General features: G+C 44.7%; 1 protein-coding gene and 1 pseudogene across 1 annotated transcript in view; both read right to left on the bottom strand.

The window, feature by feature from the left end:
* The window catches only part of LOC124721783 (extensin), a 260,132-nt gene that overhangs the window by 64,990 nt on the left and 169,746 nt on the right, over positions 1 to 25,396 (bottom strand). The window contains exon 2 of the mRNA XM_047246898.1: positions 19,753 to 19,896. Within this exon, the coding sequence (XP_047102854.1) occupies positions 19,753 to 19,896 (144 nt within the window). The remainder of the gene's footprint in view (positions 1 to 19,752; positions 19,897 to 25,396) is intronic.
* On the bottom strand, positions 9,612 to 9,729 carry LOC124723473 (annotated as a pseudogene).

Genomic DNA, 25,396 nt, shown 5'->3' with positions numbered 1-25,396 from the left:
AATACCTCAAACTTAGATTTGTCCGTTAATAACACCTCGGTCCATCGCTGCACGCTCCACTTTTTATGTTGCTGTACCCATTTAAATCTTTTCACCCTCTTTTGTTTGTGTAGTGAAAGCTTTTTGGTCTCTCTGCACCCCTTTAAACCTCATTGTACTGTTGAGACAGATATTCGAGCAGCTCTAATACTTTTTACTTCCTTGGGAATCTCAGTGTAGTAAGTGTCATCTGACGTTTATTCTGCAGATATATGTACTGTCTCCGTGTATGATGTTACTCTGGGTGTTCTACTCGTAGATCGCGAAACACTCGCTTTGGAAGCAGTTTGCTTTGACAGCTGCAATGTATACACCACTTGAAATTAGTGTAGGCCAATTTTTCTTGCTACTGTCCAACTTGAATAGCCTTCCTGATGCAGAGGTACAATTAAAGCATATTTTGCAATTCCAGTCTCCTGCTTCTGTTCCCTTAGGAGGTAATATGGTATTAATCTGCCCAGGAATACAAACATGCTACTGGATTTACGCGGTGCACTGTAAAGTAATGCGAACTGATTGCTAGACAGAAAGCTGAACGAAGGAGGCCTATTCGAATGGAACCGATGCAACCGTCTTATTTGTCCATTCCGACATATAGAAACGTGGCCGGAAATTTTTAACACAGTAAGAATACACCGAAGGAAACACTGTGTCAAAATTGTGGCTGCTACCGACACACTGTAAGTACCGGGTGATCAAAAAGTCAGTATAAATTTGAAAACTTAATAAACCACGGAATAATGTAGATAGAGATGTAAAAATTGACACACATGCTTGGAATGACATGGGGTTTTATTAGAACAAAAAAAAACTAAGTTCACAAAATGTCCGACAGATGGCGCTGGACAGCAAAACGTCAGTGACTGCGCATGACAATCGTGTATAAAAGGAGTTGTAATGAGAGAGAGAATCAGATGCATCAGCAGCCGCAGCATGTTGACGTTACCTGAAAAGGCGCTTCTAGTGATGCTGTATTATCAGGATGAGGAATGTACTAGTTCAGCGTTACGATCCTATCGCCATGGGAAGGGGATTCGAACGTTGACAAATGCAGCTGTGGCGAGAATGATTTCGAAGTTCGAAGCCACGGGTTGTTTAGACGATAGACCCCGTAGTGGCCGACCGAGCACAAGGCGTAATGCTGCTGAGACAGTTCAGGAAGAAATGCAAACTGTAGCAGGTTCGTCTATGTACGGGGAAGTCAGCGCTCCTGTAGTCGCACGTCGCACCGGCATTGCATACACTACTGTTTGGTTGGCACTTAGGCGTACCCTCCGATGCTATCCGTACAAAATGCATCGGCATCATGAACTGTTACCTGCCGATTTAGTGAAGTGGAGGGCATTTGCGGTGTGGGCGTTTCAAAAGATGGCGGAAGATGACGATTGGTTGAGTAACGTGTTGTGGACCGACGAAGCTCATTTCACGCTCCGAGGATCTGTCAACGCCCACAACTGCAGAATTTGGGCTACCGAAAATCCTAGAACTGTCGTGGAAACTCCATTGCACGACGAGAATGTCACGGTATGGGTTGGATTTACCACATCTACCGTTATCGGGCCTTTTTTCTTCGAGGAAATGCGTGATTCTGGTTTTGTAACTGCTACCGTGACGGGTGAGAGGTGCGCCGATATGTTACAGAATCGCATCATCCCCAGCCTGGCTGATAAACACCTGCTGGAACGTACGATGTTTATGCAGGATGGCGCTCCACCGCATATTGCTAGACGCGTGGAAGATCTCTTGCACCGGCCAGAGTGGCCGAGCGGTTCTAGGAGCTACAGTCTGGAACCGCGCGACCGCTACGGTCGCAGGTTCGAATCCTGCCTCGGGCATGGATGTGTGCGATGTCCTTAGGTTAGTTAGGTTTAAGTAGTTCTAAGTTCTAGGGGACTGATGACCTCAGAAGTTAAGTCCCATAGTGCTCAGAGCCAAAGATCTCTTGCGCGCGTCGTTTGGTGACGATCGTGTTCTCAGCCGCCACTTTCGTCATGCTTGGCCTCCCAGGTCCCCAGACTTCAGTCCGTGCGATTATTGGCTTTGGGGTTATCTGAAGTCGCAAGTGTATCGTGATCAACCGAAATCTCTAGGGATGCTGAAAGACAACATCCTACGCCAACGCCTCACCATAACTTCGGACATGCTTTGCAGTGCTGTTCACAACATTATTCCTCGACTACAGCTATTGTTGAGGAATGATGGTGGACATATTGAGCATTTCCTGTAAAGAATATCGTCTTTCCTTTGTCTTACTTTGTTATGCTAATTATTGCTATTCCGATCAGATGAAGCGCCATCTGTCGGACATTTTTGAACTTCCGTATTTTTTTTGGTTCTAATAAAACCCTATGTCATTCCAAGCATGTGTGTCAATTTGTACCTCTATATCTACATTATTCCGTGATTTATTCAGTTTTCAAATTTATACTGACTTTTTGATCATCCGGTACTTTTAAAAAACGGTTGAAATTTACCAAATTCATAGCTAGCCAAGCGGCTGGCGAAATGAACACCCCTGTTCTAGTTGTAGAAGACAGTGCATGTGCAATATGGCAGGCACATATTATTGGTTGACGAGACATCGGCAAACAGTGAACATGCCACAACGCGATCGCAATTTGTAAAGTGAATTTCAGTTTGTGTTGATAGTTCTGCTGTCACAAATGTTCACAGATACTATTTGCTCGAATTTGCAACATTAGCCGCGCGAGTGGCTGCGCGGTTTGAGGCGCCTGTGCGGCTCCTCTCGCCGGAGGTTCGAGTCCTCCCTCGGACATGGGCGTGTGTTGAACTTAGCATAAGTTAGTTTAAGTAGTGTGTAAGTCTAGGGACCGATGACCTCAGCAATTTGGTCCCTTAGGAATACACATACATTTTAATATCATTTAATATTCATAATAATTAGCAGTTGCCTTTGCTGTATTGCTAAGTGTTAACAATGAACATAAAACTGAACTAATCTCATTTGCTATTGCTTCGCATATGCTAGCTAATAACGTTTGTCTTTGTGCAGATTTCAGAGTTTCACAGTAATGTGGTGCCCAATTAATGTTTTCAGCTTTGCAAAGATGAAATATGAAGAACGTGGTACGCAGTCGAAATCACCTACTCCTCCTACAAACGTATGTGTTATTTATTACATAATTTCTCAGACATGCACCCGAATGATGTCGACATTTCGTTTGGAACTGTGGAAACATTAGACGAAAGAGGAAATATCTCGCACGATTCTGTGAATTGTGGTTCGAACGAATGTTGTGCAAAAAAAAGTGCAGAACAACAATAGAGTTCCTTCCACACCCAAAGTAAACATGTACAGTAATAACTTACAGTAAGAAAGAAAAGGCCATAAAACTTTTGGTTAAGCGCAAGAGGGAGAAAATGCTTGTACACAAGCAGTGTCTAAAGCCTGTTTGATTTCATAAAACCTGAACATGGATTGTATAAATAGAAGAAAGATTTGCATAAAGTACGAAATATGCGCCGAAATCAAATTCGCAAAAGTGTGAAAGAAAACCATTGGAAAGATTTAGAACTGCACTATCTCCGAGTAAAATCTACGGTACTCTACGTTCTGAATTGCAGGTGAGATGAACGTCACCGTTTTCCAAGATCCTCCGACCTAATTAAACAGATTCAGGAAATTATTCGGAAAAGGAAGCTGAAAAATTACGATGTTTACCTGAAGTAAACTTGTAGAGGAGATGCCATCTATAAGCTATACTATAAAGAAATTCGTAGCTGACATGAAGACGAAGCTTCTCATGGACTGTGCTGCTGGTTCCGGCGGAGGTTCGAGTCCTCCCTCGGGCATGGGTGTGTGTGTTTGTTCTTAGGATAATTTAGGTTAAGTAGTGTGTAAGCTTAGGGACTGATGACCATAGCAGTAAAGTCCCATAAGATTTCACACACATTTGAACATTTTTGAACGCAGCTTCTTGTTATCCACTAAAATGCTGCTTATAAAGCCAATCAGTCAAGTTTCGTGCAAACCAAACTTTATCATTCCAAGAGAAAAAAAGGCGGAGTCGGTGGCGCAATCGATGAATGATATGACACATGCGTATACAACAATGCCATTGGTATCTGTGGAGTACTGATTACGCAGCCTTTCGGAACATCAAGACAAATTAGAAATAAAAGAACTGTTTAGTTGGAAACATCTCTAAAAGACTTCTTACCATTCCCGAAAAAAAAAAACGAAAAACGTCATTGCTTCTGTTGGGCTGTTGGCCTGGAAATATCGGCACCACTGTCTGTAAAGGACGGCGATAAGACTATTAATATAATTCGAATTCCACGCGGAACTTATGGTGTGATTCAGCCTCTCAACCAAAAAAAAAAAAAAAAAAAAAAAGAAAATATTCGGCGGCCTAAAGCATTTTTCAGGAAATTGTCGGGCAATATAATTTCCGTAGGATATAAGATGAACATCAACAAAAGCTAACCGATGATAATGGAATGTAGTCGAATTAAATCGGGTGATACTGCGGGAATTAGATTAGGAAATGAGACGCTTAAAGTAGTAAAGGAGTTTTGCTATTTGGGGCGCAAAATAACTGATGATGGTCGAAGAAGAGAGGATATAAAATGTAGACTGGCAATGGCAAGGAAAGCGTTACTGAAGAAGAGAAATTTGTTAACATCGAGTATAGAATTAAGAGTCAGGAAGTCGTTTCTGAAAGTATTTGTATGGAGTGTAGCCATATATGGAAGTGAAACGTGGACGATAAATAGTTTAGACAAGAAGAGATTAGAAGCTTTCGAAATGTGGTGCTACAGAAGAATGCTGAAGATTAGATGGGTAGATCACATAACTAATGAGGAGGTATTGAATAGAATTGGAGAGAAGAGAAATTTGTGGCACAACTTGACGAGAAGAAGGGATCGGTTGGTCGGACATGTTCTGAGACATCAATGGATCACCAATTTAGTATTGGAGGGCAGCGTGGAGGGTAAAAATCGTAAAGGGAGACCAAGAGATGAATATAGTAAACAGATTCAGAAGGATGTAGGTGGCTGTAGGTACTGGGAGATGAAGAAGCTTGCACAGAATAGAGTAGCATGGAGAGCTGCATGAAACCAGTCTCTGGACTGAAGACCACAACAACAACATAATTTCCGTTAGCTCTTCGTCATTTCAGATTTATCAGCGGAACAATATTATTGTACTTCAGTCATTTCTGCATTGACAGTTTGTACCACCATGTTTTACGAATTTGATCAAGTATGCCTGGTACGCAAAACAACTGTCACAACCATTTCTGGCGGGCGGGGTGGCCGAGCGGTTCTAGGCGGTACATTCTGGAACCGCGCGACCGCTACGGTTGCAGGTTCGAATCCTGCCTCGGGCATGGATGTCTGTGATGTCCTTAGGTTAGTTAGGTTTAATTAGTTCTACGTTATAGGGGACTGATGACCTTAGAAGTTACTGATGACCTTAGAAGTTAAGTCCCATAGTGGTTAGAGCCATATGAACCACTTGAACAACCATTTCTTACTGCATTTTAAATTATGTCTAAGCAAAAGTAGTAATTACTGTGAAATTCCTGAATGCATTAATTTTTCCTTTGTTAGGTCTGCCTGGTTTAAGGAAGATGTTTGTTTTAGTCATCCAAGAGACACCTCGCATTTTTGCGACGAATAAGCAAGGATTCGCTTCATTGTTAGATAAATGTACATTATTCAAAAATTTTCATAAGAACTGTGTTACAGGAATTGTTATACAATATTTATCGTCAACAAATTAAAGTCCTGATTGATGGAAGCCGTCTATAGTGTAAAATCATTCACTACCTTGATTTTCTTTCCTCTGCAAGACACGTGCTGCAATTACATCTGCAACAGTTTAGCTGTTGATATGAATTGCAAGTTATTCAAGAAATCAATGATTCGACACATTTCTGGTGTGACTTATTGGCTTAAAATTCGCGTGAGTGCACGCAGCGCTACGTCTTCTTATCACGGCTGCGTCTGCTTACAAGCCAATTCGCACGCCAGGTGGGAAGGGCTGTACAAACCGCTGTTATAAGCGGTTCTTTATGAGGCATCAATGAGTAACATTCACATTTTTTAAATACTTGCACTGCGGCTTAGCAGCTAAAATTATGACAGTGCATTTCTTTCAATGTATTTTTCCTGTGGGAAAAATTTCAAGATAGGCCTCGACATCTCGGATTGCACCATTCATTTGTTACGTAAAGACACGCCAGTGCTGTCGATACTATTGAGCGCTCCTCTATCCGCACGTGGCGCAGTGGTTAGCACGCTGGACTCGCATTCGGGAGGACGACGGCTCATATCCGCGTCGGACCATCAAGATTTTGGATACGATATTGCAGTGCCTGTGATGTTAAGACGAACAATGCAATGTTCCTCCGGACACGCATGCATGCAGGCAGGCAGGCAGGCAGCGATACTCAATTAAAATGTCCTCCCCTGTACGGGAATAACATAATCTACATCTACATCTACATTTATACTCCGCAAGCCACCCAGCGATGCGTGGCGGAGGGCACTTAATGTGCCACTGTCAGTACCTCCCTTTCCTGTTCCAGTCGCGTATGGTTCGCGGGAAGAACGACTGCCGGAAAGCGTCCGTACGCGCTCGAATCTCTCTAATTTTACATTCGTGATCTCCTCGGGAGGTGTAAGTAGGGGGAAGCAATATATTCGACACCGCATCCAAAATCGCACCCTCTCGAAACCTGGACAGCAAACTACACCGCGATGCAGAGCGCCTCTCTTTCAGAGTCTGCCACTTGAGTTTGCTAAACATCTCCGCAACGCTATCACGCTTACCAAATAACCCTGTGACGAAACGCGCCGCTCTTATTTGGATCTTCTCTATTTGTTTTTGAGTACAGGATGTGACGCAGGAACGATGACATATGGAAGTCTGGGTCTGGCCGTGGGTTGTGCACGGATAGCCGAAGTGGTTAAGGCGACCGCTCGCATAAAACGGTAAATCCGCGTTCGACTTCTGGTCCGGGTCCACCGCTCGTGGTCTCGCGGTAGCGTTCTCGCTTCCCGAGCACGGGGTCCCGGGTTCGATTCCCGGCGGGGTCAGGGATTTTCACCTGCCTCGAGATGACTGGGTGTTTGTGTTGTCCTCATCATTTCATCATCATCCAGGAAAGTGGCGAAATTGGACTGAGCAAAGATTGGATAATTGTACGGGCGCTGATAACCACGCAGTTGAGCGCCCCACAAACCAAACTTCATCATCATCGTCATCATCACTTCTGGTCCGGCACAGATTTGCATTGCCGTCCTACACGTTCACAGTTGATGGTTCCTCATATTCGCAACTGCGAATACATTTCATGTAATGCCGATTGAGGGTTACCGTGTTTTCCCTAAATCGTTCCAGGTAAATACCGGGATGGTTCCTTTGAAAGGGCATGGCCGACATCCTTCCCCATCTTTGACACAACCCGAGCTTCTTCTCCGTCTCTAGCCGGCCGCGCAGTTCTAGGCGCTTCAGTCTGCAACCGAGCGACCGCTACGGTCGCTGGTTCGAATCCTGCCTCGGGCATGAATCTGCGTGATGTCGTTAGGTTAGTTAGGTTTAGGTAGTTCTAAGTCTATGGGACTGATGACGTCAGATGTTAAGTCCCATAGTGCTTAGAGCCATTTGAACCATTTTAACAGCAAGTCGTAGCACCACAAAGTTGGGACACACATGTAAGCGAGAGACCTGCTACTACGCTTACAATCACACACTTTGGCGAAAATACATGTTCAAAGCCAGTGGAAGACAGAAAACATCTTCCGAAATTGAACTAAATGCTTTCTGTGAGAATTACTTTAAAACAATTACTTCATGAGCCCACTCGAATTGTAAATGGTTGCGAGAATGCACTTGACCTCTTAGCCACAAATAATTCTGATCTAATTGAGAGCGTCATGACGGATACAGGGATTAGTGAACACAAGGTCACTGTAGCGAGGCCGGCCCCGGTGGCCGAGCGGTTCTAGGCGCTTCAGTCTGGGACCGCGCGACCGCTACGGTCGCAGGTTCGAATCCTGCCTCGGACATGGATGTGTGTGATGTCCTTCGGTTAGGTAAGTTTAAGTAGTTCTAAGTTTTAGGGGACTGACGACCTCAGATATTAAGTCCCATAGTGGTCAGAGCCATTTTTTTCTCCGTCTCTAATGACCTCGATGCCGAGGGGACGTTAAACTCTAATCTTCCTTCCTGCCTTCTATACACACAACCAGCGAAATACACAACAGAGGTAGATACTCTTTAAATGTGTGTATTTGTATTCCACGACGTGTCAACTGAGAATCTCCCAGTCGTCTTCAGGCGAGTCGTCGAGGACATTTTTTCACTCCTTTCATTCTCCATACGTAAGCGGGCTGTTCGACTTCCGTTCCATTAATTGTCGCGGTTCTATTCAGAAAATTATTGGAGAAGCTGATACTGGGGAAATGGGGGATCCCTATTGGGAATAAATGGGTGGGGCTTATCAGTTCCAGCATACACCTTACAACCAGGGGAAACCTCCCGATAACCTTGGTCGGAACCAGGGGCTTGGAAACTTTTTAATTTATTTCTGGGACATCATCCATCGGTGAGGATCATGTCCCAGCCAAAAATCAACATGTTGTGTATACGCTAGGTGTGTAAATGTTGTATGTTTTACTGAACAGTCTGAGGTGCACTGGGAGCGACGAAAACTTGCTCCGTTCCGCAATATACGGCGCGCTAAGAGTATCCCGCGCATGCATCAAAATAAAGCGGGCAGGCGGACTACACTTCCTGGCGGCAACACCCTCGCTGGTGGAACCGCAGAACTGAACTGTCGTCTGCGTTACCGGTCGCCACCGTCGTTGGCGCTATCTGTCATCTTCAATTAGAACGAATCGTGGAGATGATGGGGTTCCATGCACTGTCCAACTGGTAGCCGCTATCACGGTTCATCAGATTTTACACCAAGCGCATTTCCAAGGATTTTTTAATAATGGATTCCCAAAAAGATGTTGCTGTGGTCAGAATCATAGTTTTATTACACTCCATTGAATGCCCAGCTTAGCCGCGCGGAGTGTCCGCGCGGTGTGAGGCGCCATGTCACGGATTGCGCGGCCGCTCCCGCCGGAGGTTCGAGTCTTCCCTCGGGCATGGGTGTGTGTATTGTTCTTAGCATAAGTTAATTTAAGTAGTGTGTAAGTCTAGGGACCGATGACCTCAGCAGTTCGGTCCCTTAGGAATTCACATCGTTTGAACATTTGTCCAGTGGAAATATGGTATTCGGCAATAGCGGGCTTGACTGGTTGCAAAAATCGAGTGCAATGTTGATGTTCAGTTCAGTGTTCTTTCACAATGCGTATGGTTTGTCCTATGTAAGACATGCAACACTGACAAACACACTCCGCCTTCAGGCCATGAGTGGCCTACCGGGACCATCCGACCGCCATGTCATCCTCGGTGGAGGATGCGGATAGGAGGGGCGTGGGGTCAGTACACCGCTCTCCCGGTCGTAAGATGGTATTCTTGACCGAAGCCGCTACCATTCGGTCGAGTAGTTCCTCAATTGGCATCACGAGGCTGAGTGCACCCCGAAAAGTGGCAACAGCGCATGGCGGCCTGGATGGTCACCCATCCAAGTGCCGACCACGCCCGACAGCGCTTAACTTCGGTGATCGCACGGGAACCGGTGTATCCACTGCGGCAAGGCCGTTGCCCCAACACTGACAAGATATTTTGTAAATTACGGTCTTCCGCAGTAAGATGGTGGACAAAAGTCACATTCCCCTGAAATTTACCCAGAACTCCTGTATTTTAAATGAAATGATTCTCACAAAAGGAAGATGAGTTAAGGATTTTGTCAGCGTGTTCTCTTCTTTATCCATTTCCTGACTCTTGGCTTTGACTGACAGTGCTCTGTTAATCTACTGGGCGGAGTATCAATTTTTTATAAACACTGGCTTTAGGTGGCCGCGTTCTTTAGACCAACTGTCTAGATCTGAGACACTGTGAGCTCTGTGTACTAGTGTTTTAAGCACGCTCATAGTTTTCGAAGGGTGATGACAACTTGAGGCTTGCAAATAAAAGTTAGTATGAGCGGGAGTACGATAAGCTGAATGCGCCAGAAAGCTATCATTCTTTCGTCTAACCAAGACATCCAAGGCACACAACCGTCCTTCTCTGTTTCAGTAGCGAAGCGAATGTTATGAATGGAGTTGAGGTGGTGACGAAACTTCATCAATTTATCTTCTCCGTGGCGCCACACTATGAAAGTGTCGTCCACATACCTCCAAAATACAGTTGGCTTAAGGACAACTGATTCAAGCTCTCTTTCCTCGAAATCTCTGCTTAAAACTGTGTGCCAGAACGAGACTCCGAGCAAACCGTTTCATATCAATGCACACTTCGCTGCAGAGTGAAAAATTAATTCTGGAAACATACCCAATACTGTGACTAAGCCATGCTTCCACAATATCCTTTCTTCCAGGAGTGCTAGTACTGCAAGTTTCGCAGGAGAACTTCTGTGAAGTTTCGAAGGTAGTAGCTGAGGTACTGGCGGAAGTAAGGCTGTGAGGACGGCTACTGAGTCTTGCACGGATAGTTCAGTCGGTAGAGCTCTTGCCCGTGAAATACCAAGGTCTCAACTTCGAGTATTGGTCCAGCATACAGTTTTAGTCTGGCAGGAAGTATCATTTGTCATGCATTTTAATGTAATGTTGTTTTTGTGGTCTTCAGTTCTGAGACTGGTTTGATGCAGCTCTCCATGCTACTCTATCCTGTGCAAGAATCTTCATCTCCCAGTTCCTACTGCAGCCTTCTGAATCTGCTTGGTGTATTCATCTCGTGGTCTCCCTCTACGATTTTTATCCTCCATGCTGCGCTCCAGTACTAAACTGGTGATCCCTTGATGCCTCAGAACATGTCCTACCAACCGATCCCTTCCTCTAGTCAAGTTGTGCCACAAACTCCTCTTCTCTCCAATTCTATTCAATACCTCCTCATTAGTTATGTGATCTACACATCTAATCTTCAGCATTCTTCTGTAGCACCACATTTCGAAAGCTTCTATTCTCTTCTTGTCCAAACTATTTATCGTCCATGTTTCACTTCCATACATGGCTACACTCCATACAAATACTTTCAGAAACGATTTCCTGACACTTAAATCAATACTCGATGTTAACAAATTTCTCTTCTTCAGAACGCTTTCCTTGCCATTGCCACTCGACATTTTATATCCTCTCTACTTCGACCATCATTAGTTATTTTGCTCCCAAAATAGCAAAACTCCTTTACTACTTTAAGTGTCTCATTTCCTAATCTAATTCCCGCAGCATCACCCGACTTAATTCGACTGAAGTTATCCTCGTTATGCTTTTGTTGATGTTCATCTTATACCCTCCTTTCAAGACAAATGGTTCAAATGGCTCTGAGCACTATGCGACTTAACTTCTGAGGTCAGCAGTCACCTAGAACTTAGAACTAATTAAACTTAACTAACCTAAGGACATCACACACATCCATCCCGAGGCAGGATTCGAACCTGCGACCGTAGCGATCGCTGGGTTCCAGACTGTAGCGCCTAGAACCACACGGCGACTCCGGCCGGCCCTTTCAAGACACTGTCCATTCCGTTCAACTGCTTTTCCAAGTCCTTTGCTGTCTCTGACAGAATTACAATGTCATCGACGAACCTCAAAGTTTTTATTTCTTCTCCATGGATTTTAATACCTACTCTGAATGTAATGAACTGAGTTAATTGTGACTATTGATTAATTTCTTAGATAATGAATTTCTTGACCATTATATAAGTACTGGACGGCAACGATTTAATTACATCAGATATACAGGGCCACTCTTATATACGAGAGGCGTTCAATAAATAATTCAACACTTTTTTTGTCTGCCAGTTTCGGTTGAAAAAAATCCAGAATTCATTACAGGACATAGTGGAATATTCCCACTCCGTCCCGTATAGTTTAATGAACCGATAGGTGGTGGTTTCATACAGAGCCTTCCAAAGGGCGTCTATAATGGAGCTGCAGAGAGCTGTCATTGAGTTTGTTTTGGCGGGAAACCAGAGCATCGCAGATATTCATAGGCGCTTGCAGAATGACTACGGAGACCTGGCAGTGAACAGATGCTGCCTGCCTCCGAGCAAGTCGCAGTTATGTCAGCCGTGTCATCGATCCATCCCCGGGAGCCATCTGTCTGCGCCAGAAACATCAGTAGGATAGCAAAGCTGATTCGAATCAAGATAAAAATCTTATTACATGCGGTATCAGGTTATACATCCGGTGTAAGGTTACAAGCATGGGATCCTTATATTCAACGCCAACCCCGTTCATGCTTCCCCAGGAAACTGCCGGCAATTGCCAAAGTCACTCATGGGAATCCCCCTACATCTCAAAGCAGTTGTAGGACAGTGGCCACCTGATATAAAATTCATGTGAAAGTCCTCCCTATCTCTCTCAGCCAATGGGAGCACAATAAAATGGCGGGATACCCAATAAGATTCGAGCTTCCCTTCGTTCTCGCCCCTTGTCATCATCTTCTATAACTCAGACACTTGAGTGGGAGGGATTCACTCTGGAGCTGGACAGAATAAGAATTTAATATTACGTCATTTGAGGCACCAGCAGAGGCCATACCCTGGCAGATACGTAAGTACTCTCATTCAAATGGTTCAAATGACCCTGAGCACTATGGGACTTAATATCTAAGGTCATCAGTCCCCTAGAACTTAGAACTACTTAAACCTAACTAACCTAAGAACACCACACACATCCATGCCCCAAGCAGGATTCGAACCTGCGACCGTAGCGAACGCGCGGTTCCGGACTGAAGCGCCTAGAGCCACTCGGCCACAACGGCCGGCAGTACTCTCATTCTTCCACAATTTTACATGTTATCCATATTATTTCGTATTTTCCCCATTATATGTATTTTTCACCACTTCTCGTATTTTTCGGTATTTTCCACATTTTACGTGTTTTTCGACAGTTGTATTTTACCCAGTCACCCAAGATCCATCCCACTACTTCCGACGTCGCGTCGCCTCCATGATGCTTTCAGCGAATCACAGTGCAGCATGGTCACGATTTAGTTGTCATTTCTAAGCCACCACTACACTACTAGTGTGTGTGACGTCATAGTGCATGTATTAGAAACGAAAAATAATGAAGTCACATCACATTAATGACGTTATAGCTAATTCTATAAATGCTACCACAATAGGTAAATCCCCTGCTAAGCCACAACCACATTATTAGTTTGTGTGACATCATAGTAAAATTATGATGCTTCCATCCCAAGACACTATGTGTGTGCAGCACAGCGCTACAAAAAACGCACCGAGGGATAGAGCTGGCCAATAACTGTTACCATAGCAGTACAAAGCATGTCACATGCAGGAACACATGCCTCAAACTCTGAGATGTGAGATATAACCATGAACATCACTCTAGAAATGGCTGAGAAGATGCATACTTATGATATTCTCCACCCTTGTGGCTGAAACAAAAGGCGGAGCTGGCAAAGCAGTTCTGTATGAGGGATTCCTGGCCTAATGTAATAACGGCACGCAGATCCAAACACGTCGGTGGAAATATCAAAGACTGCTATAAATACACGCTTGGAATATGAGGAACTCCAACCCTCCCTGTCCCTTTCCACATTTGCAGAACAGTGCAGGTCAAACGAGCCAAGTGAGATGCTGTTATAGAATCATCAAAACCGTCCAGCTGCAGCAACCAACAAATCACTGAAACTTCCTGGTAGATTAAAACTATGTGCCGGACCGAGATTCGAACTCGGGACCTTTGCCTTTCGCAGGCAAGTGCTCTACCATCTGAGCTACCCAAGCACGACTCACGCCCCGTTCTCACAGCCTTACTTCTGCCAGTACCTCGCCTCCTATCTTCCAAGCTGCGAGGACAGGGCGTGAGTCGTGCTTGGGTAGCTCAGTTGGTAGAGCACATGCCCGCGAAAGGCAAAGGTCCCGAGTTCGAGTCTCGGTCCGGCACACAGTTTTAATCTGACAGTAAGTTTCATCTCAGCGCACACTCCGCTGCAGAGTGAAAATCTCATTCTTCAACAAATCACTGGCTGTGAACGAGTTGGCTCCACATGTCTGCCCAACACTGTGTGAGACCATCTCACCACAAGAGAAAGTTGTAACAACCATCGCACATGCCCTCTAAGTGCAGAAGTAATTACACTATTTTACACCTCTGCTCTGAGATTAGTATCCCAAGGCGAGGGGTAGGATGGATGTGATTTTATTTCTGTGTGCGTGATGTTACCTGAAACAGATACTAACGGAGGAAATTCACTTTAAAGACACCCAGACCACTTAATAGGACGAGGGTATTTCTTATTTAAATAACAATAACATTTAACTATAAAATGTTGAAAAGAGGATGGAGACAGGAGGTCACTGGATAACAGATGTGATCCATATGTAGAGCTTTACACTGAATCCAAATATTTTTCACAATTCCGAATACATATAACTTGCAACCCACATGTATTAGATGCAGAATACCATAGCATTCAGAATAAAATAACGCTACAATTTCCTCACACACATGGAACTAATGCGAGTATGACAACATCGTGTTGTCCCATGATGTCTGTTTCTGTCTAGCACACACCAATTTTCTACTGTTAAATCATATGTGGTGCTATAAATTACCCTATATCTACTTGTTACAACCCCTCTCTACCGATTCCATCACCTGTGCAATGGTTTTGTTTTCTTTTTGTATTTCTAAGTATTATATATGATGTAATGTCTCTTCGTCCTTCTGCATAAGTAATAAATTCCAAGTATTATTTTTCCACGGGGGGGGGTCTATGATGAGCTCTCTCTCTCTTAACCTTTAGTGCAGAACTCTGTCAACTTGGAGGAGGATGGTGCTGTCATTCTAAAAGCTGCCTCTTTCTTGTATCTGTCTAGGAGAATATTCAAGTAATCTCGAGGTACTTCAATCCAGTTCTTATGTCACAAGAACTTTCGGCTACTTCCTAAGTATAGATACAGATAACCTGTATGACTATGTCGTATCCGTACTTCACCGAATTTTTTACATTTCCACATTTTTTCGATATTTTCCATACGTAAATGTATCGGGTGATCAAAAAGTCAGTATAAATTTGAGAACTTAATAAACCACCGAATAATGTAGATAGAGAGGTAAAAATTGACATACATGCTTGGAATGACATGGGGTTTTATTAGAACAAAAAAAAAAACACCCCATATTGATAGACGCGTGAAAGATCTCTTGCGCGCGTCGTATGGTGGTGATCGTTTGCTCAGCCGCCACTTTCGTCATGCATGGCCTCCCAGGACCCCAGATCGCAGTCCGTGCGATTATTGGCTTTGGAACTACCCGAAGTCGCAAGTGTATCGTGATCGACCGACATCTCTAGGGATGCTGAAAGACCACATCCGACGCCAATACTTCACCATAACTCCGGACATGCTTTACAGTGCTGTTCACAACATCATTCCTCGACTACAGCTATTATTGAGGAATGATGGTGGACATATTGAGCATTTCCTGTAAAGAACATCATCTTTGCTTTGTCTTACTTTGTTATGGTAATTATTGCTATTCTGATCAGATGAAACGCCATCTGTGGGGCATTTTTTGAATGTTTGTATTTTTTTTGGTTCTCATAAAACCCCATGTCATTCCAGGCATGTGTGTCAATTTGTACCTCTCTATCTACGTTATTCCGTGATTTATTGTGATTTATTCAGTTTTCAAATTTATACTGACTTTTTGATCACACAGTACAAGTGAATACATGCTCTTGCTGCTTGAATAAATAGGCGTGACTTGCTATTTTTTCGTATACCATCTAATTTTCATACAGAGTCCCAACACCACCAGGGTATCTAAAAAGTATACTTATTCCTCCAAATGTCGAAACTAAGTGCCAAAGCCAGTGCTAAAACATGCAGATAAACATACATGAAATGCTGTGGAGGTAGTGTTGAAATTATTCTGTTGTAAACACACACACGCACACACACACACACACACACACACACACACACACACACACAGCACAGCACAGCACAGTTTCGCTATTTCATGTGTTGGCTCCTCACAGGGGTCACCATTCCCTTGCCCTATCAGTGGCAGCAGTAGTAGCAGCGTCGCAAGCGTTCTGCAGTGGGTTCAGAGTTGCATCCAAAAGGTGCATTCAGCTACGTTAGGTGCAGGATATTGTTAATGATGGATTATTATGTGTGGATCCAGCATGTATTATGTCCAGGGATATTATTCAGGCCAAATTCACCTGCACGAAGTCCAGGCTTATGGTTAAGGTGGATCTGTGTTTGCAAAGAAATTACGGGATAATCTTCAGTACGGATCCACCCATATATGATTTGAGGAATTGTCGAAAACGTGCATCTGGGAATATTGTTCATGATTGATCCGGTATGCATTACTGGTGGGGTTATATGTATTTATACTTTGGAAGTAACCAAATATTTTTGTGACGTAAGCGGTAGATGAATGTGCCTCGATATCTCTCAGATACTTCCCTAGAAAGCTGCAACGAAGAGAGAAGTGTTAAAATCAAAGCACAGTCCACCTCCAAATTGAGAGAGATCTGCACTAACGGTTGAGAGAGAGAGAGAGCACGTCACAGACCCCACTTGGAAAAAATGGAGCTTTTTCTGTATACAGAGGCAGGAGGTGGCATAGCATCATACATATACTTAAACAAGTTATATAGATGAAGTAATAGGTATAGAAGGGCTGGAACGAGTAGATATAAAACAGGGTATGATTTAATAGTGGATAGATAGGAGCATGGTGGCAAAAGATGACACTGTCACACTCGTATTAGTTCCATGTGCATGAGGAAATGGTAATGCTATTTTATTCTGAATGCAGTGGCGTTCTCCACCCAATATGTATGAATTGCAAGTCATATGTATTTAGAATCGTGAAAAATATTTGGATGCAGATTAAAGCTATACATATGCTTACATGTTGTTGTGGTCTTCAGTCCAGATGCTGGTTTGATGCAGCTCTCCATGCTACTCTATCCTGTGCAAGCTTCATCTCCCAGTACCTACTGCAACCTACATCCTTCTGAATCTGCTTAGTGTATTCATCTCTTGGTCTCCCTCTACGATTTTTACCCTCCACGCTGCCCTCCAATACTAAATTGGTGATACCTTGATGCCTCAGAATATGCCCTACCAACCGATCCCTTCCTCTAGTCAAGTTGCGATGCAAATTTCTTTTCACTCCAATTCTATTCAATACCTCCTCATTAGTTATGTGATCTACCCATCTAATCTTCAGCATTCTTCTGAAGCACCACATTTCGAAAGCTTCTATTCTCTTCTTGTCTGAACTATTTATCGTCCACGTTTCACTTCCATACATGGCTATACTCCATACAAATACTTTGAGAAACAACTTCCTGACATTTAAATCTATACTCGATGTCAACAAATTTCTCTTATTCAGAAACGCTTTCCTTGCCGTTGCCAGTATACATTTTATATCCTCTCTGCCTCGACCATCATTAGTTATTTTGCTCCCCAAATAGCAAAACTCATTTACTACATTAAGCATCTCATTTCCTAATCTAATTCCCGCAGAATCACCCGAATTAATTCGACTACATTCCATTATCGTCGTTTTGCTTTTGTTGATGTTAATCTCATATCCTCCTTTCAAGCCACTTTCCATTCCGTTGAGCTGCTGTTCCAGGTCCTTTGCTGTCTCTGACAGAATTACAATGTCATCGGCGAACCGCAAAGTTTTTATTTCTTCTCCATGGATTCTAATTCCTACTCCGAATTTTTCGTTTGTTTCCTTTACTGCTTGCTCAATATACAGATTGAATAACATCAGGGACAGGCTACAACACTGTCTCACTCCCTTCCCAACCACTGCTTCGGTTTCATGCCCTTCGACTCTTATAACTGCCATCTGGTTTCTGTACAAATTGTAAATAGCCTTTCGCTCCCTGTATTTTACCCCTGCCACCTTCAGAATTTGAAAGAGAGTATTCCAATCAACATTGTCAAAAGCTTTCTCTAAGTCTACAAATGCTAGAAATGTAGGTTTGCCTTTCCTTAATGTTTCTTCTAAGATAAGTCGTAGGGTCAGTATTGCCTCACGTGTTCCAACATTTCTATGGAATCGAAACTGATCTTCCCTGATGGTGGCTTCTACCGGTTTTTCAATTCGTCTTTTGCAACCGTAACTTATTAAGCTGATAGTTCGATAATTTTCACACATGTCAGAAACTGCTTTCTCTGGAATTGGAATTATTATATTCTTCTTGAAGTCTGAAGGTATTTCGCCTGTCTCATACATCTTGCTCACTAGATGGTAGAGTTTTGTTAGGCCTGGCTCTCCCAAGGCTGTCAGTAGTTCTAATGGAATGTTGTGTACTCCTGGGGCCTTGTTTCGACTTAGGTCTTTCAGTGCTCTGTCAAACTCTTCACGCAGTATCATATCTCCCATTTCATCTTCATCTAGCTCCTCTTCCATTTCCATAATATTGTCCTCAAGAACATCGCCCCTGTATAGTCCCTCTACATACTCCTTCCACCTTTCTGCTTTCCCTTCTTTGCTTAGAACTGGGTTTCCATCTGAGCTCTTGATATTCATGCAAGTCGTTCTCTATTCTCAAAAGGTGTCTTTAATTTTCCTGTAGGCAGTATCTATCTTATTGTTGTGTACATAGTATCGCGTAGTCAGCGTGTACACTACTTTCCCACTAGAGCGCGCCCCGCTAAGCACAACAGCGCAGGCGCAGCGCTCGTCCGTGTCCGCACTCCGAGATGGCGCTGCCTTAGAGACGGACCAAATTCTGCTTCCGCCGATCCGCGTATTAATATGTAACGCAGCCAATGAGATTGCTACTAACGTAGAACCTTTTCTCCTCGTGGATCACACTCACGCAGTGATACCTGAACGCGCGAGGTATTATAACGAGTGTACAGACCTCCGATTAGTCAGTCTGCATTGGTCTGCACCAGTCTGTACCAGTCTGCATTAGTCTGTACCAGTCTATAGCCAAGTTTCAGTCTGCGCCTAATAAGATTATCATATTCCTGTACATAGCCATGAAGATAAATGAATAGACACTTTGTCAAGTATCAGAGATATATGAGAATAAGATTAACGTACCAAGACCAAAGGAACTTCAGATTGTCTATTGTAAACAGCATGCAGAATCAAGTTACATAATGTCTATACTTTTTATTATTTTAATAAATGTGTGTGAAATGTAATCAAGTTCTGTTTAAAGTTGGTCACCGTCAATCTGCTACTCTAAGCGTGCAAGTGGCATTTCTATCGTCTGACCTAACGGCAGAAGATAAACACGCCACGATAAGACCACGAGACATATTGCTGTCACTCGCCTACTTCGTTAGAGCGACAAGTCAAATAATCTGATGGTGTGTGTACCGAAGGTCTTACAGTACGCACACCACACTTATCCCTAGTGATACGCGCCTCTACATCCTTACATTTGTCCTCTAGCCATCCCTGCTTAGCCATTCAACCTACTGCGGGATAAATTATCTGACTGGGCGGATTCTTCCTTTCAAGCTACGCAACGTAGTAGAACATGGAATTCCACACTATGACGTCACCAGCTCCTCCCTCGTGAACATTTTCACGTCGCGTGAGAGGACGTGGCGGTGACTTGCTTACTGTTGAGGGAAAACAGACGTATTTTACCTGAGGCAGCGGCTCGGCGAAAGTGGTGGCGGCAGAGGGGGCTGGCGCAGCAGCGAGTGGGAACCCCGGCCGCTTCCCACGGGGAGACAGGATGGCGCGCCCGGCGGGCACGCGGAGCTGCGACAGCGCTGCGCCGCACCACACCTGCAACACACCGGCCCCATTGCACTGCTCTTCTGTTCCGAGACTCCTTTGTGCTGCTCTCCACGACGTGGAGAACTTGCGGACACCGGATACTGGCGGATACAACCGGGGGATAAACCACAGCGGAAGCAGTCTCAGCGCTGTGTCCAGGTAAATACACTACTGGCCATTAAAATTACGGCACCAAGAAGAGATGCAGATGATAAATGGGTATTCATTGGACAAATATATTATACTGGAACTGACATGTGATTACTTTTCACGCAATTTGGGTGCGTAGATCATGAGAAATCAGTACCCAGAACAATCACCTCTCGCTGTAATAACGGCCTTGATACGCCTGCACATTGAGTCAAACGGAGCTTGGATGGCGTGTACAGGTACAACTGCCCATGCAGCTTCAACACGATACCATAGTTCATCAAGGATAGTGACTGGTGTATTGTGACGAGCCAGTTGATCGGCCACCATTGACCAGACATTTTCAGCTGGTGAGAGATCTGGAGAATGTGCTGGCCAGGGCAGCAGTCGAACATTTTCTGTATCCAGGAAGGCCCGTACAGGACCTGCAACATGCGGTCGTGCATTACCCTGCTGAAATGTAGGGTTTTGCGGGGATCGAATGATGTGCAGAGCCACGGGTCGTAACACATCTGAAATGTAACGTCCACTGTTCAAAGTGCCGTCAATCCGAAGAAGAGGTGACCGAGACGTGCAACCAATGGCACCCCATACTGGGGAGATATGCCAGTATGACGATGACGAATGCACGCTTCCAATGTGCGTTCACCGCGATGTCGCCAAACACGGATGCGACCATCCTGATGCTGTAAACAGAACTTGGATTCATCAGAAAGAATGACGTTTTGCCATTCGTGCACCCAGGTTCGTCGCTGAGTACACCATCGCAGGCGCTCCTGTCTGTGATGCAGCGTCAAGGGTAACCGCAGCCATGGTCTCCGAGCTGATAGTCCATGTTGCTGCAAACGTCGTCGAACTGTTCGTGCAGATGGTTGTTGTCTTGCAAACGTCCCCATCTGTTGACTCAGGGATCGAGACGTGGCTGCACGATCCGTTACAACCATGCGGATAAGATGCCTGTCATCTCGACTGCTAGTGATGCGAGGCCGTTGGGATCCAGCACGGCGTTCCGTATTACCGTCCTGAACCCACCGATTCCATATTCTGCTAACAATCATTGCATCTCGACCAATGCGAGCAGCAAGGTCGCGATACGATAAACCGCAATCGCGATAGGCCACAATCCGACTTTTATCAGAGTCGGAAACGTGATGGTACGCATTTCTCCTCCTTACACGAAGCATCACAACAACGTTTCACCAGGCAACCTTGTGTGAATGCTCTTGAAAGGTAATCATTTGCATATCACAGCATCTTCTTCCTGTTGGTTAAATTTCGCGCCTTTAGCACGTCATCTTCGTGGTGTAGCAATTTTAATGGCCAGTAGTGTAGTCAATCATAAAAGACACTACAAAACTGTTTAATTTTTAATTTCTTCGCAAGTTTTTCTGTATCAGAATTAGTTAATGCATTGGGATAAGTACGAATGTCTGGTTCTACCAGTCTCCTCCTTCAGCATACCCATATTGCGTTCATTATGTTATCTGATCCGATTATCATTTTCTCATAAAGTGTTTTCTTTTTATCTCCGTATCACTATCTTTAATATTTTGCAGTATGTCTTGTGTTGTAAGACACATGCTACATCTCATGGGGGATGTTCCTGTCCACGAGGAAAAAGACTACATTTCGGTACAGCCTCCAAGCGTAGTGGACACCCTCTCTGGTAATGACTGGGTTCAGCAGGTCAAAGATATCACTGATGTGACTCCTCCCATTGGTGGAGACTATCATCTGTCTTCCAAAACTCAGGACAACTAACGATGCAGGAAGATCTCAGATGGGCTGCCTTCTGATGACGTCAGGTTAGATCAACAGAGCTGTTTCTGACTGACAGATACAGTTTCGTTATTGATTTGTCGCGCCCTAGTTATGTATATGTCGTGTCTGTTCTTTTGGACCTCCCCCCCCCCCCCACACACACACGTACACACATACACACAAAAATGTATATATAACTAGGATGAGACAGCCCAATGTTCCCTTCAGTGTAAATGCACAAACATGCGCAAAATTTTATGGGAATCAACCAAACGCTGTGAGTAATGAGGAAAATGCGCAAGGGCACTACGTCAGTAGTGTGTTGATAAGTTGGAAATTTGAGTTGATCAGTGACTGTGTCCAGATGGCGGAAGGAGTCTGCCTTTGGCAGCAGAGCAGCTCGGACCTGTTTATGTCCCAGCTGCAAAGTGCTCGAGGAAGAGACAGTGTTTGCACCCCGTGTACTTGCGTGTGTTACTTGTTGAATTGATAGCAATGGCTATGGACCTGTCTGATCTTGACAAACAGCTTCCGGACATCACTGAACAAGTGCATTCGGATAGTGAAAAGATGTGTCATTCTGACAATCCACCCGCTGAGGCGTCCATCAGCCTTTCAGCTGCAGCAGATGATGCTGCTGAAAGTCCACAAACACTACATATCGGTACAGCAACCAGCGTAGTACAGACCCTCGCTGGTACTGACTGGGTTGAGGAGGTCGAAGATATCACTAATGTGACTCCTCCCCTTGGTGGAGACTATCATCCCTCTCCCAAATCTCAGGACAACTAACGGTGCACGAAGACGTCAGATGGGCTTCCTTGTGAGGACGTGCGATGAGACCACCGACTAGGTAGATTTTCTCCAGTTCTTACTGTGTGAAGGTGATGGATACTCGGATCCAAGCATACAAAATGGGGACAGTTAACGTTACTACAATTATATCTCCTGTGAAACAGCAGCTTGCTCAGGACATGCCGTATGCCTCAGATGTGGATATACTGATGGCGCATGAAATGTATACTACTGTGTTCCCGGAAGTATATGGCTACATATCCTATACCACGTCAAACTCGAACAACGACAGTGGAATGACGATATTGGTCCGAGAGAGGGTCCCAGGTCGCAACTTGGCTTATATTCCATTGGCACTGCTTCTGGCGGTAACAGTTCATGGGATCTGTATTGTCAATGTATGCGCTCCATCCAGCACAGCAAACAGACGAGCACGTGCAAAATATTATTCGGAAGAGATCGTCCCCTTATTTACTAGCGGATTCGGTCATTTACTGGAAGGTGGAGACTTCAGCTGTGCATTAGCCTCAGAGGATCAAACTCCACGTTACAGTACCTGTCGTGAACTACAAGGGATATGCCAGGAAGTGGACTTATACGACACATGGGATGGAATGCATGGGAGTCGAGAGGAATATACATTTTTCACTAGTCATTCGGTGAGCCGACTTGATCGCATGTATGTTACTATTTGTCCATGCGATAAAGTGGTCGACGCTGAACGATGTACCACTGCCTTTACCGACCATCTAGCTTTTCTGTGTACCATATTCCTCCCTCAACAGAATGTGTGGAGAAACCGTGGCACATGAAAGCTCAATTCGTCACTGTTGGCGGACCCTGAATGTCGTCAGTGAGTCGAAGATGTACGGGCGACGTGCCAACGCCGCATTACGACTTACACCTCTGTTCTTCACTGGTGGTTATTAAGTGCTAAACTGATGATATGAAGAGCTCTTACACATACGGTAGGTATAAGACGAGATGGATAAAGGACACTCTTTATTATGACGCAGTGCTTCGTGAGTTGTCATTTCGGGATCCGACTCCAGAACATTTTGCAGAATTTCATCTTGTCAAGACACACATCCTGTAGATCACGCAATACATCATGAACTGCGAGAACACAAACAATACCGCCGATAGCCGGCAGGGGTGGCCGAGCGGTTCTAGGCGCTACAGTCTGGGACCGCGCAACCGCTACGGTCGCAGGTTCGAATCCTGCCTCGGGCATGGATGTGTGTGATGTCCTTAGGTTAGTTAGGTTTAAGTAGTTCTAAGTTCTAGGGGACCAATGACCTCAGAAGATAAGGCCCATAGTGCTCAGAACTGAGGACACAAAACGACATTTTGGTTAGATTTTTGAAGCATTTCTGCCACCACTTTGCCAGCTCTTCGACGGACAATCGCATAGTGGAGGACATATTGCAACAATTGCCAGCGAGACTGACTAAGGTGGATAAGGCTGCAGTAATGGAGTCATAAATTCTCCGGACCAGATGGGATAACATTAGAATTTTTTCGGGAATTCGCGTAATAGGTGATGTCCCAATGGGTGTCGATGTACAATGAGCTGACGCGCTCTGAAATTTGCATGCCGCCGGATTTTAAGACGGGTTTTATTCTTTCCATTCCAAAGTCGGAGTGGAGTAGCAGTCCAAATCAATAGCGCCCACTCACCATGCTAAACAACGACTACTATATCCTTGCACGACTGCTAGAGTCTCGTCTTAAATTGGCAATATGGAAGACTATCTGCCGGCCGGAGTGGCCGTGCGGTTCTAGGCGCTACAGTCTGGAACCGAGCGACCGCTACGGTCGCAGGTTCGAATTCTGTCTCGAGGTTTGAATCCTGCCTCGGGCATGGATGCGTGTGATGTCCTTAGGTTAGTTAGGTTTAATTAGTTCTAAGTTCTAGGCGACTGATGACCTCAGAAGTTAAGTCACATAGTGCTCAGAGCCCTTTGAACAATTTTTTTAGCAACATCCAGTCAGCATTAAGCGGATACCGTGACGTCATAGGCCTTGTGGTAACGTGTCGAATACGAGCAGCTCTAATATCGATGGACTTTCATCGTGAATTCGACAGGGTAAATCATGATTTTTTTATCGTTTTTATGAGCCGAATGGGGGTTCCATCGGTCTTCATCTCCATAGTTATGAGACTGATCCGAAGGGCTACATCAAAGATGATGGGAGCAGGCTCAGTTCAACAGTTCGGTCGGACTAGGGTGCCAGCTTGGATGGTGCTTTTTGCAATAGGACTCGAATTGCTGATGCGTGTTACGCGACGCTCTCTCACTGGAATAACGCTTCGTGAGACCTCATTCATTTATCGTGCCTATGCGGACGACCTGATACTCCTTGTCCGCCCAGGACGTGAAGTGCTCCAGGCCTTCGGGCATCTCTGTACTTACGGGACGTTGGCAGGTAGTGTCGTTGACATGGCGAAGTCCAGAATACTGCACATTGGACGAGGTCTGGAAGACGTGCCAGGACCGTTTAAGATTGTGGAAACGCTGCGGTGCCTAGTGATAATATTCACTCGTTCTTTGTGGCGGTCAGAGTCGCCGAATCATCAGTCGCTGCTCCAGAATGATGGATTGTCTGTACGCAACAACTCTTTGAAAGCCATAGACATGGTCCAACGTGTAGCGTACACCAACGTTCAACTCGCGTCTTGACTGTCACCTTTGGCGCAGATTCCACCGTTACCGAAGGGTAATATGGACCGCCTCATTACTGCCTTTCGGTACTATGTCAGTACTATAACGTCATTCAAGATCACGTACGACACGCTACC

This window comes from Schistocerca piceifrons, chromosome X (assembly GCF_021461385.2).
Source record: "Schistocerca piceifrons isolate TAMUIC-IGC-003096 chromosome X, iqSchPice1.1, whole genome shotgun sequence".
Taxonomy (NCBI): Eukaryota; Metazoa; Arthropoda; class Insecta; order Orthoptera; family Acrididae; genus Schistocerca; species Schistocerca piceifrons.
Note: the sequence above shows the minus strand (reverse complement) of the source record. Positions and strands in the feature narration are given on the sequence as shown.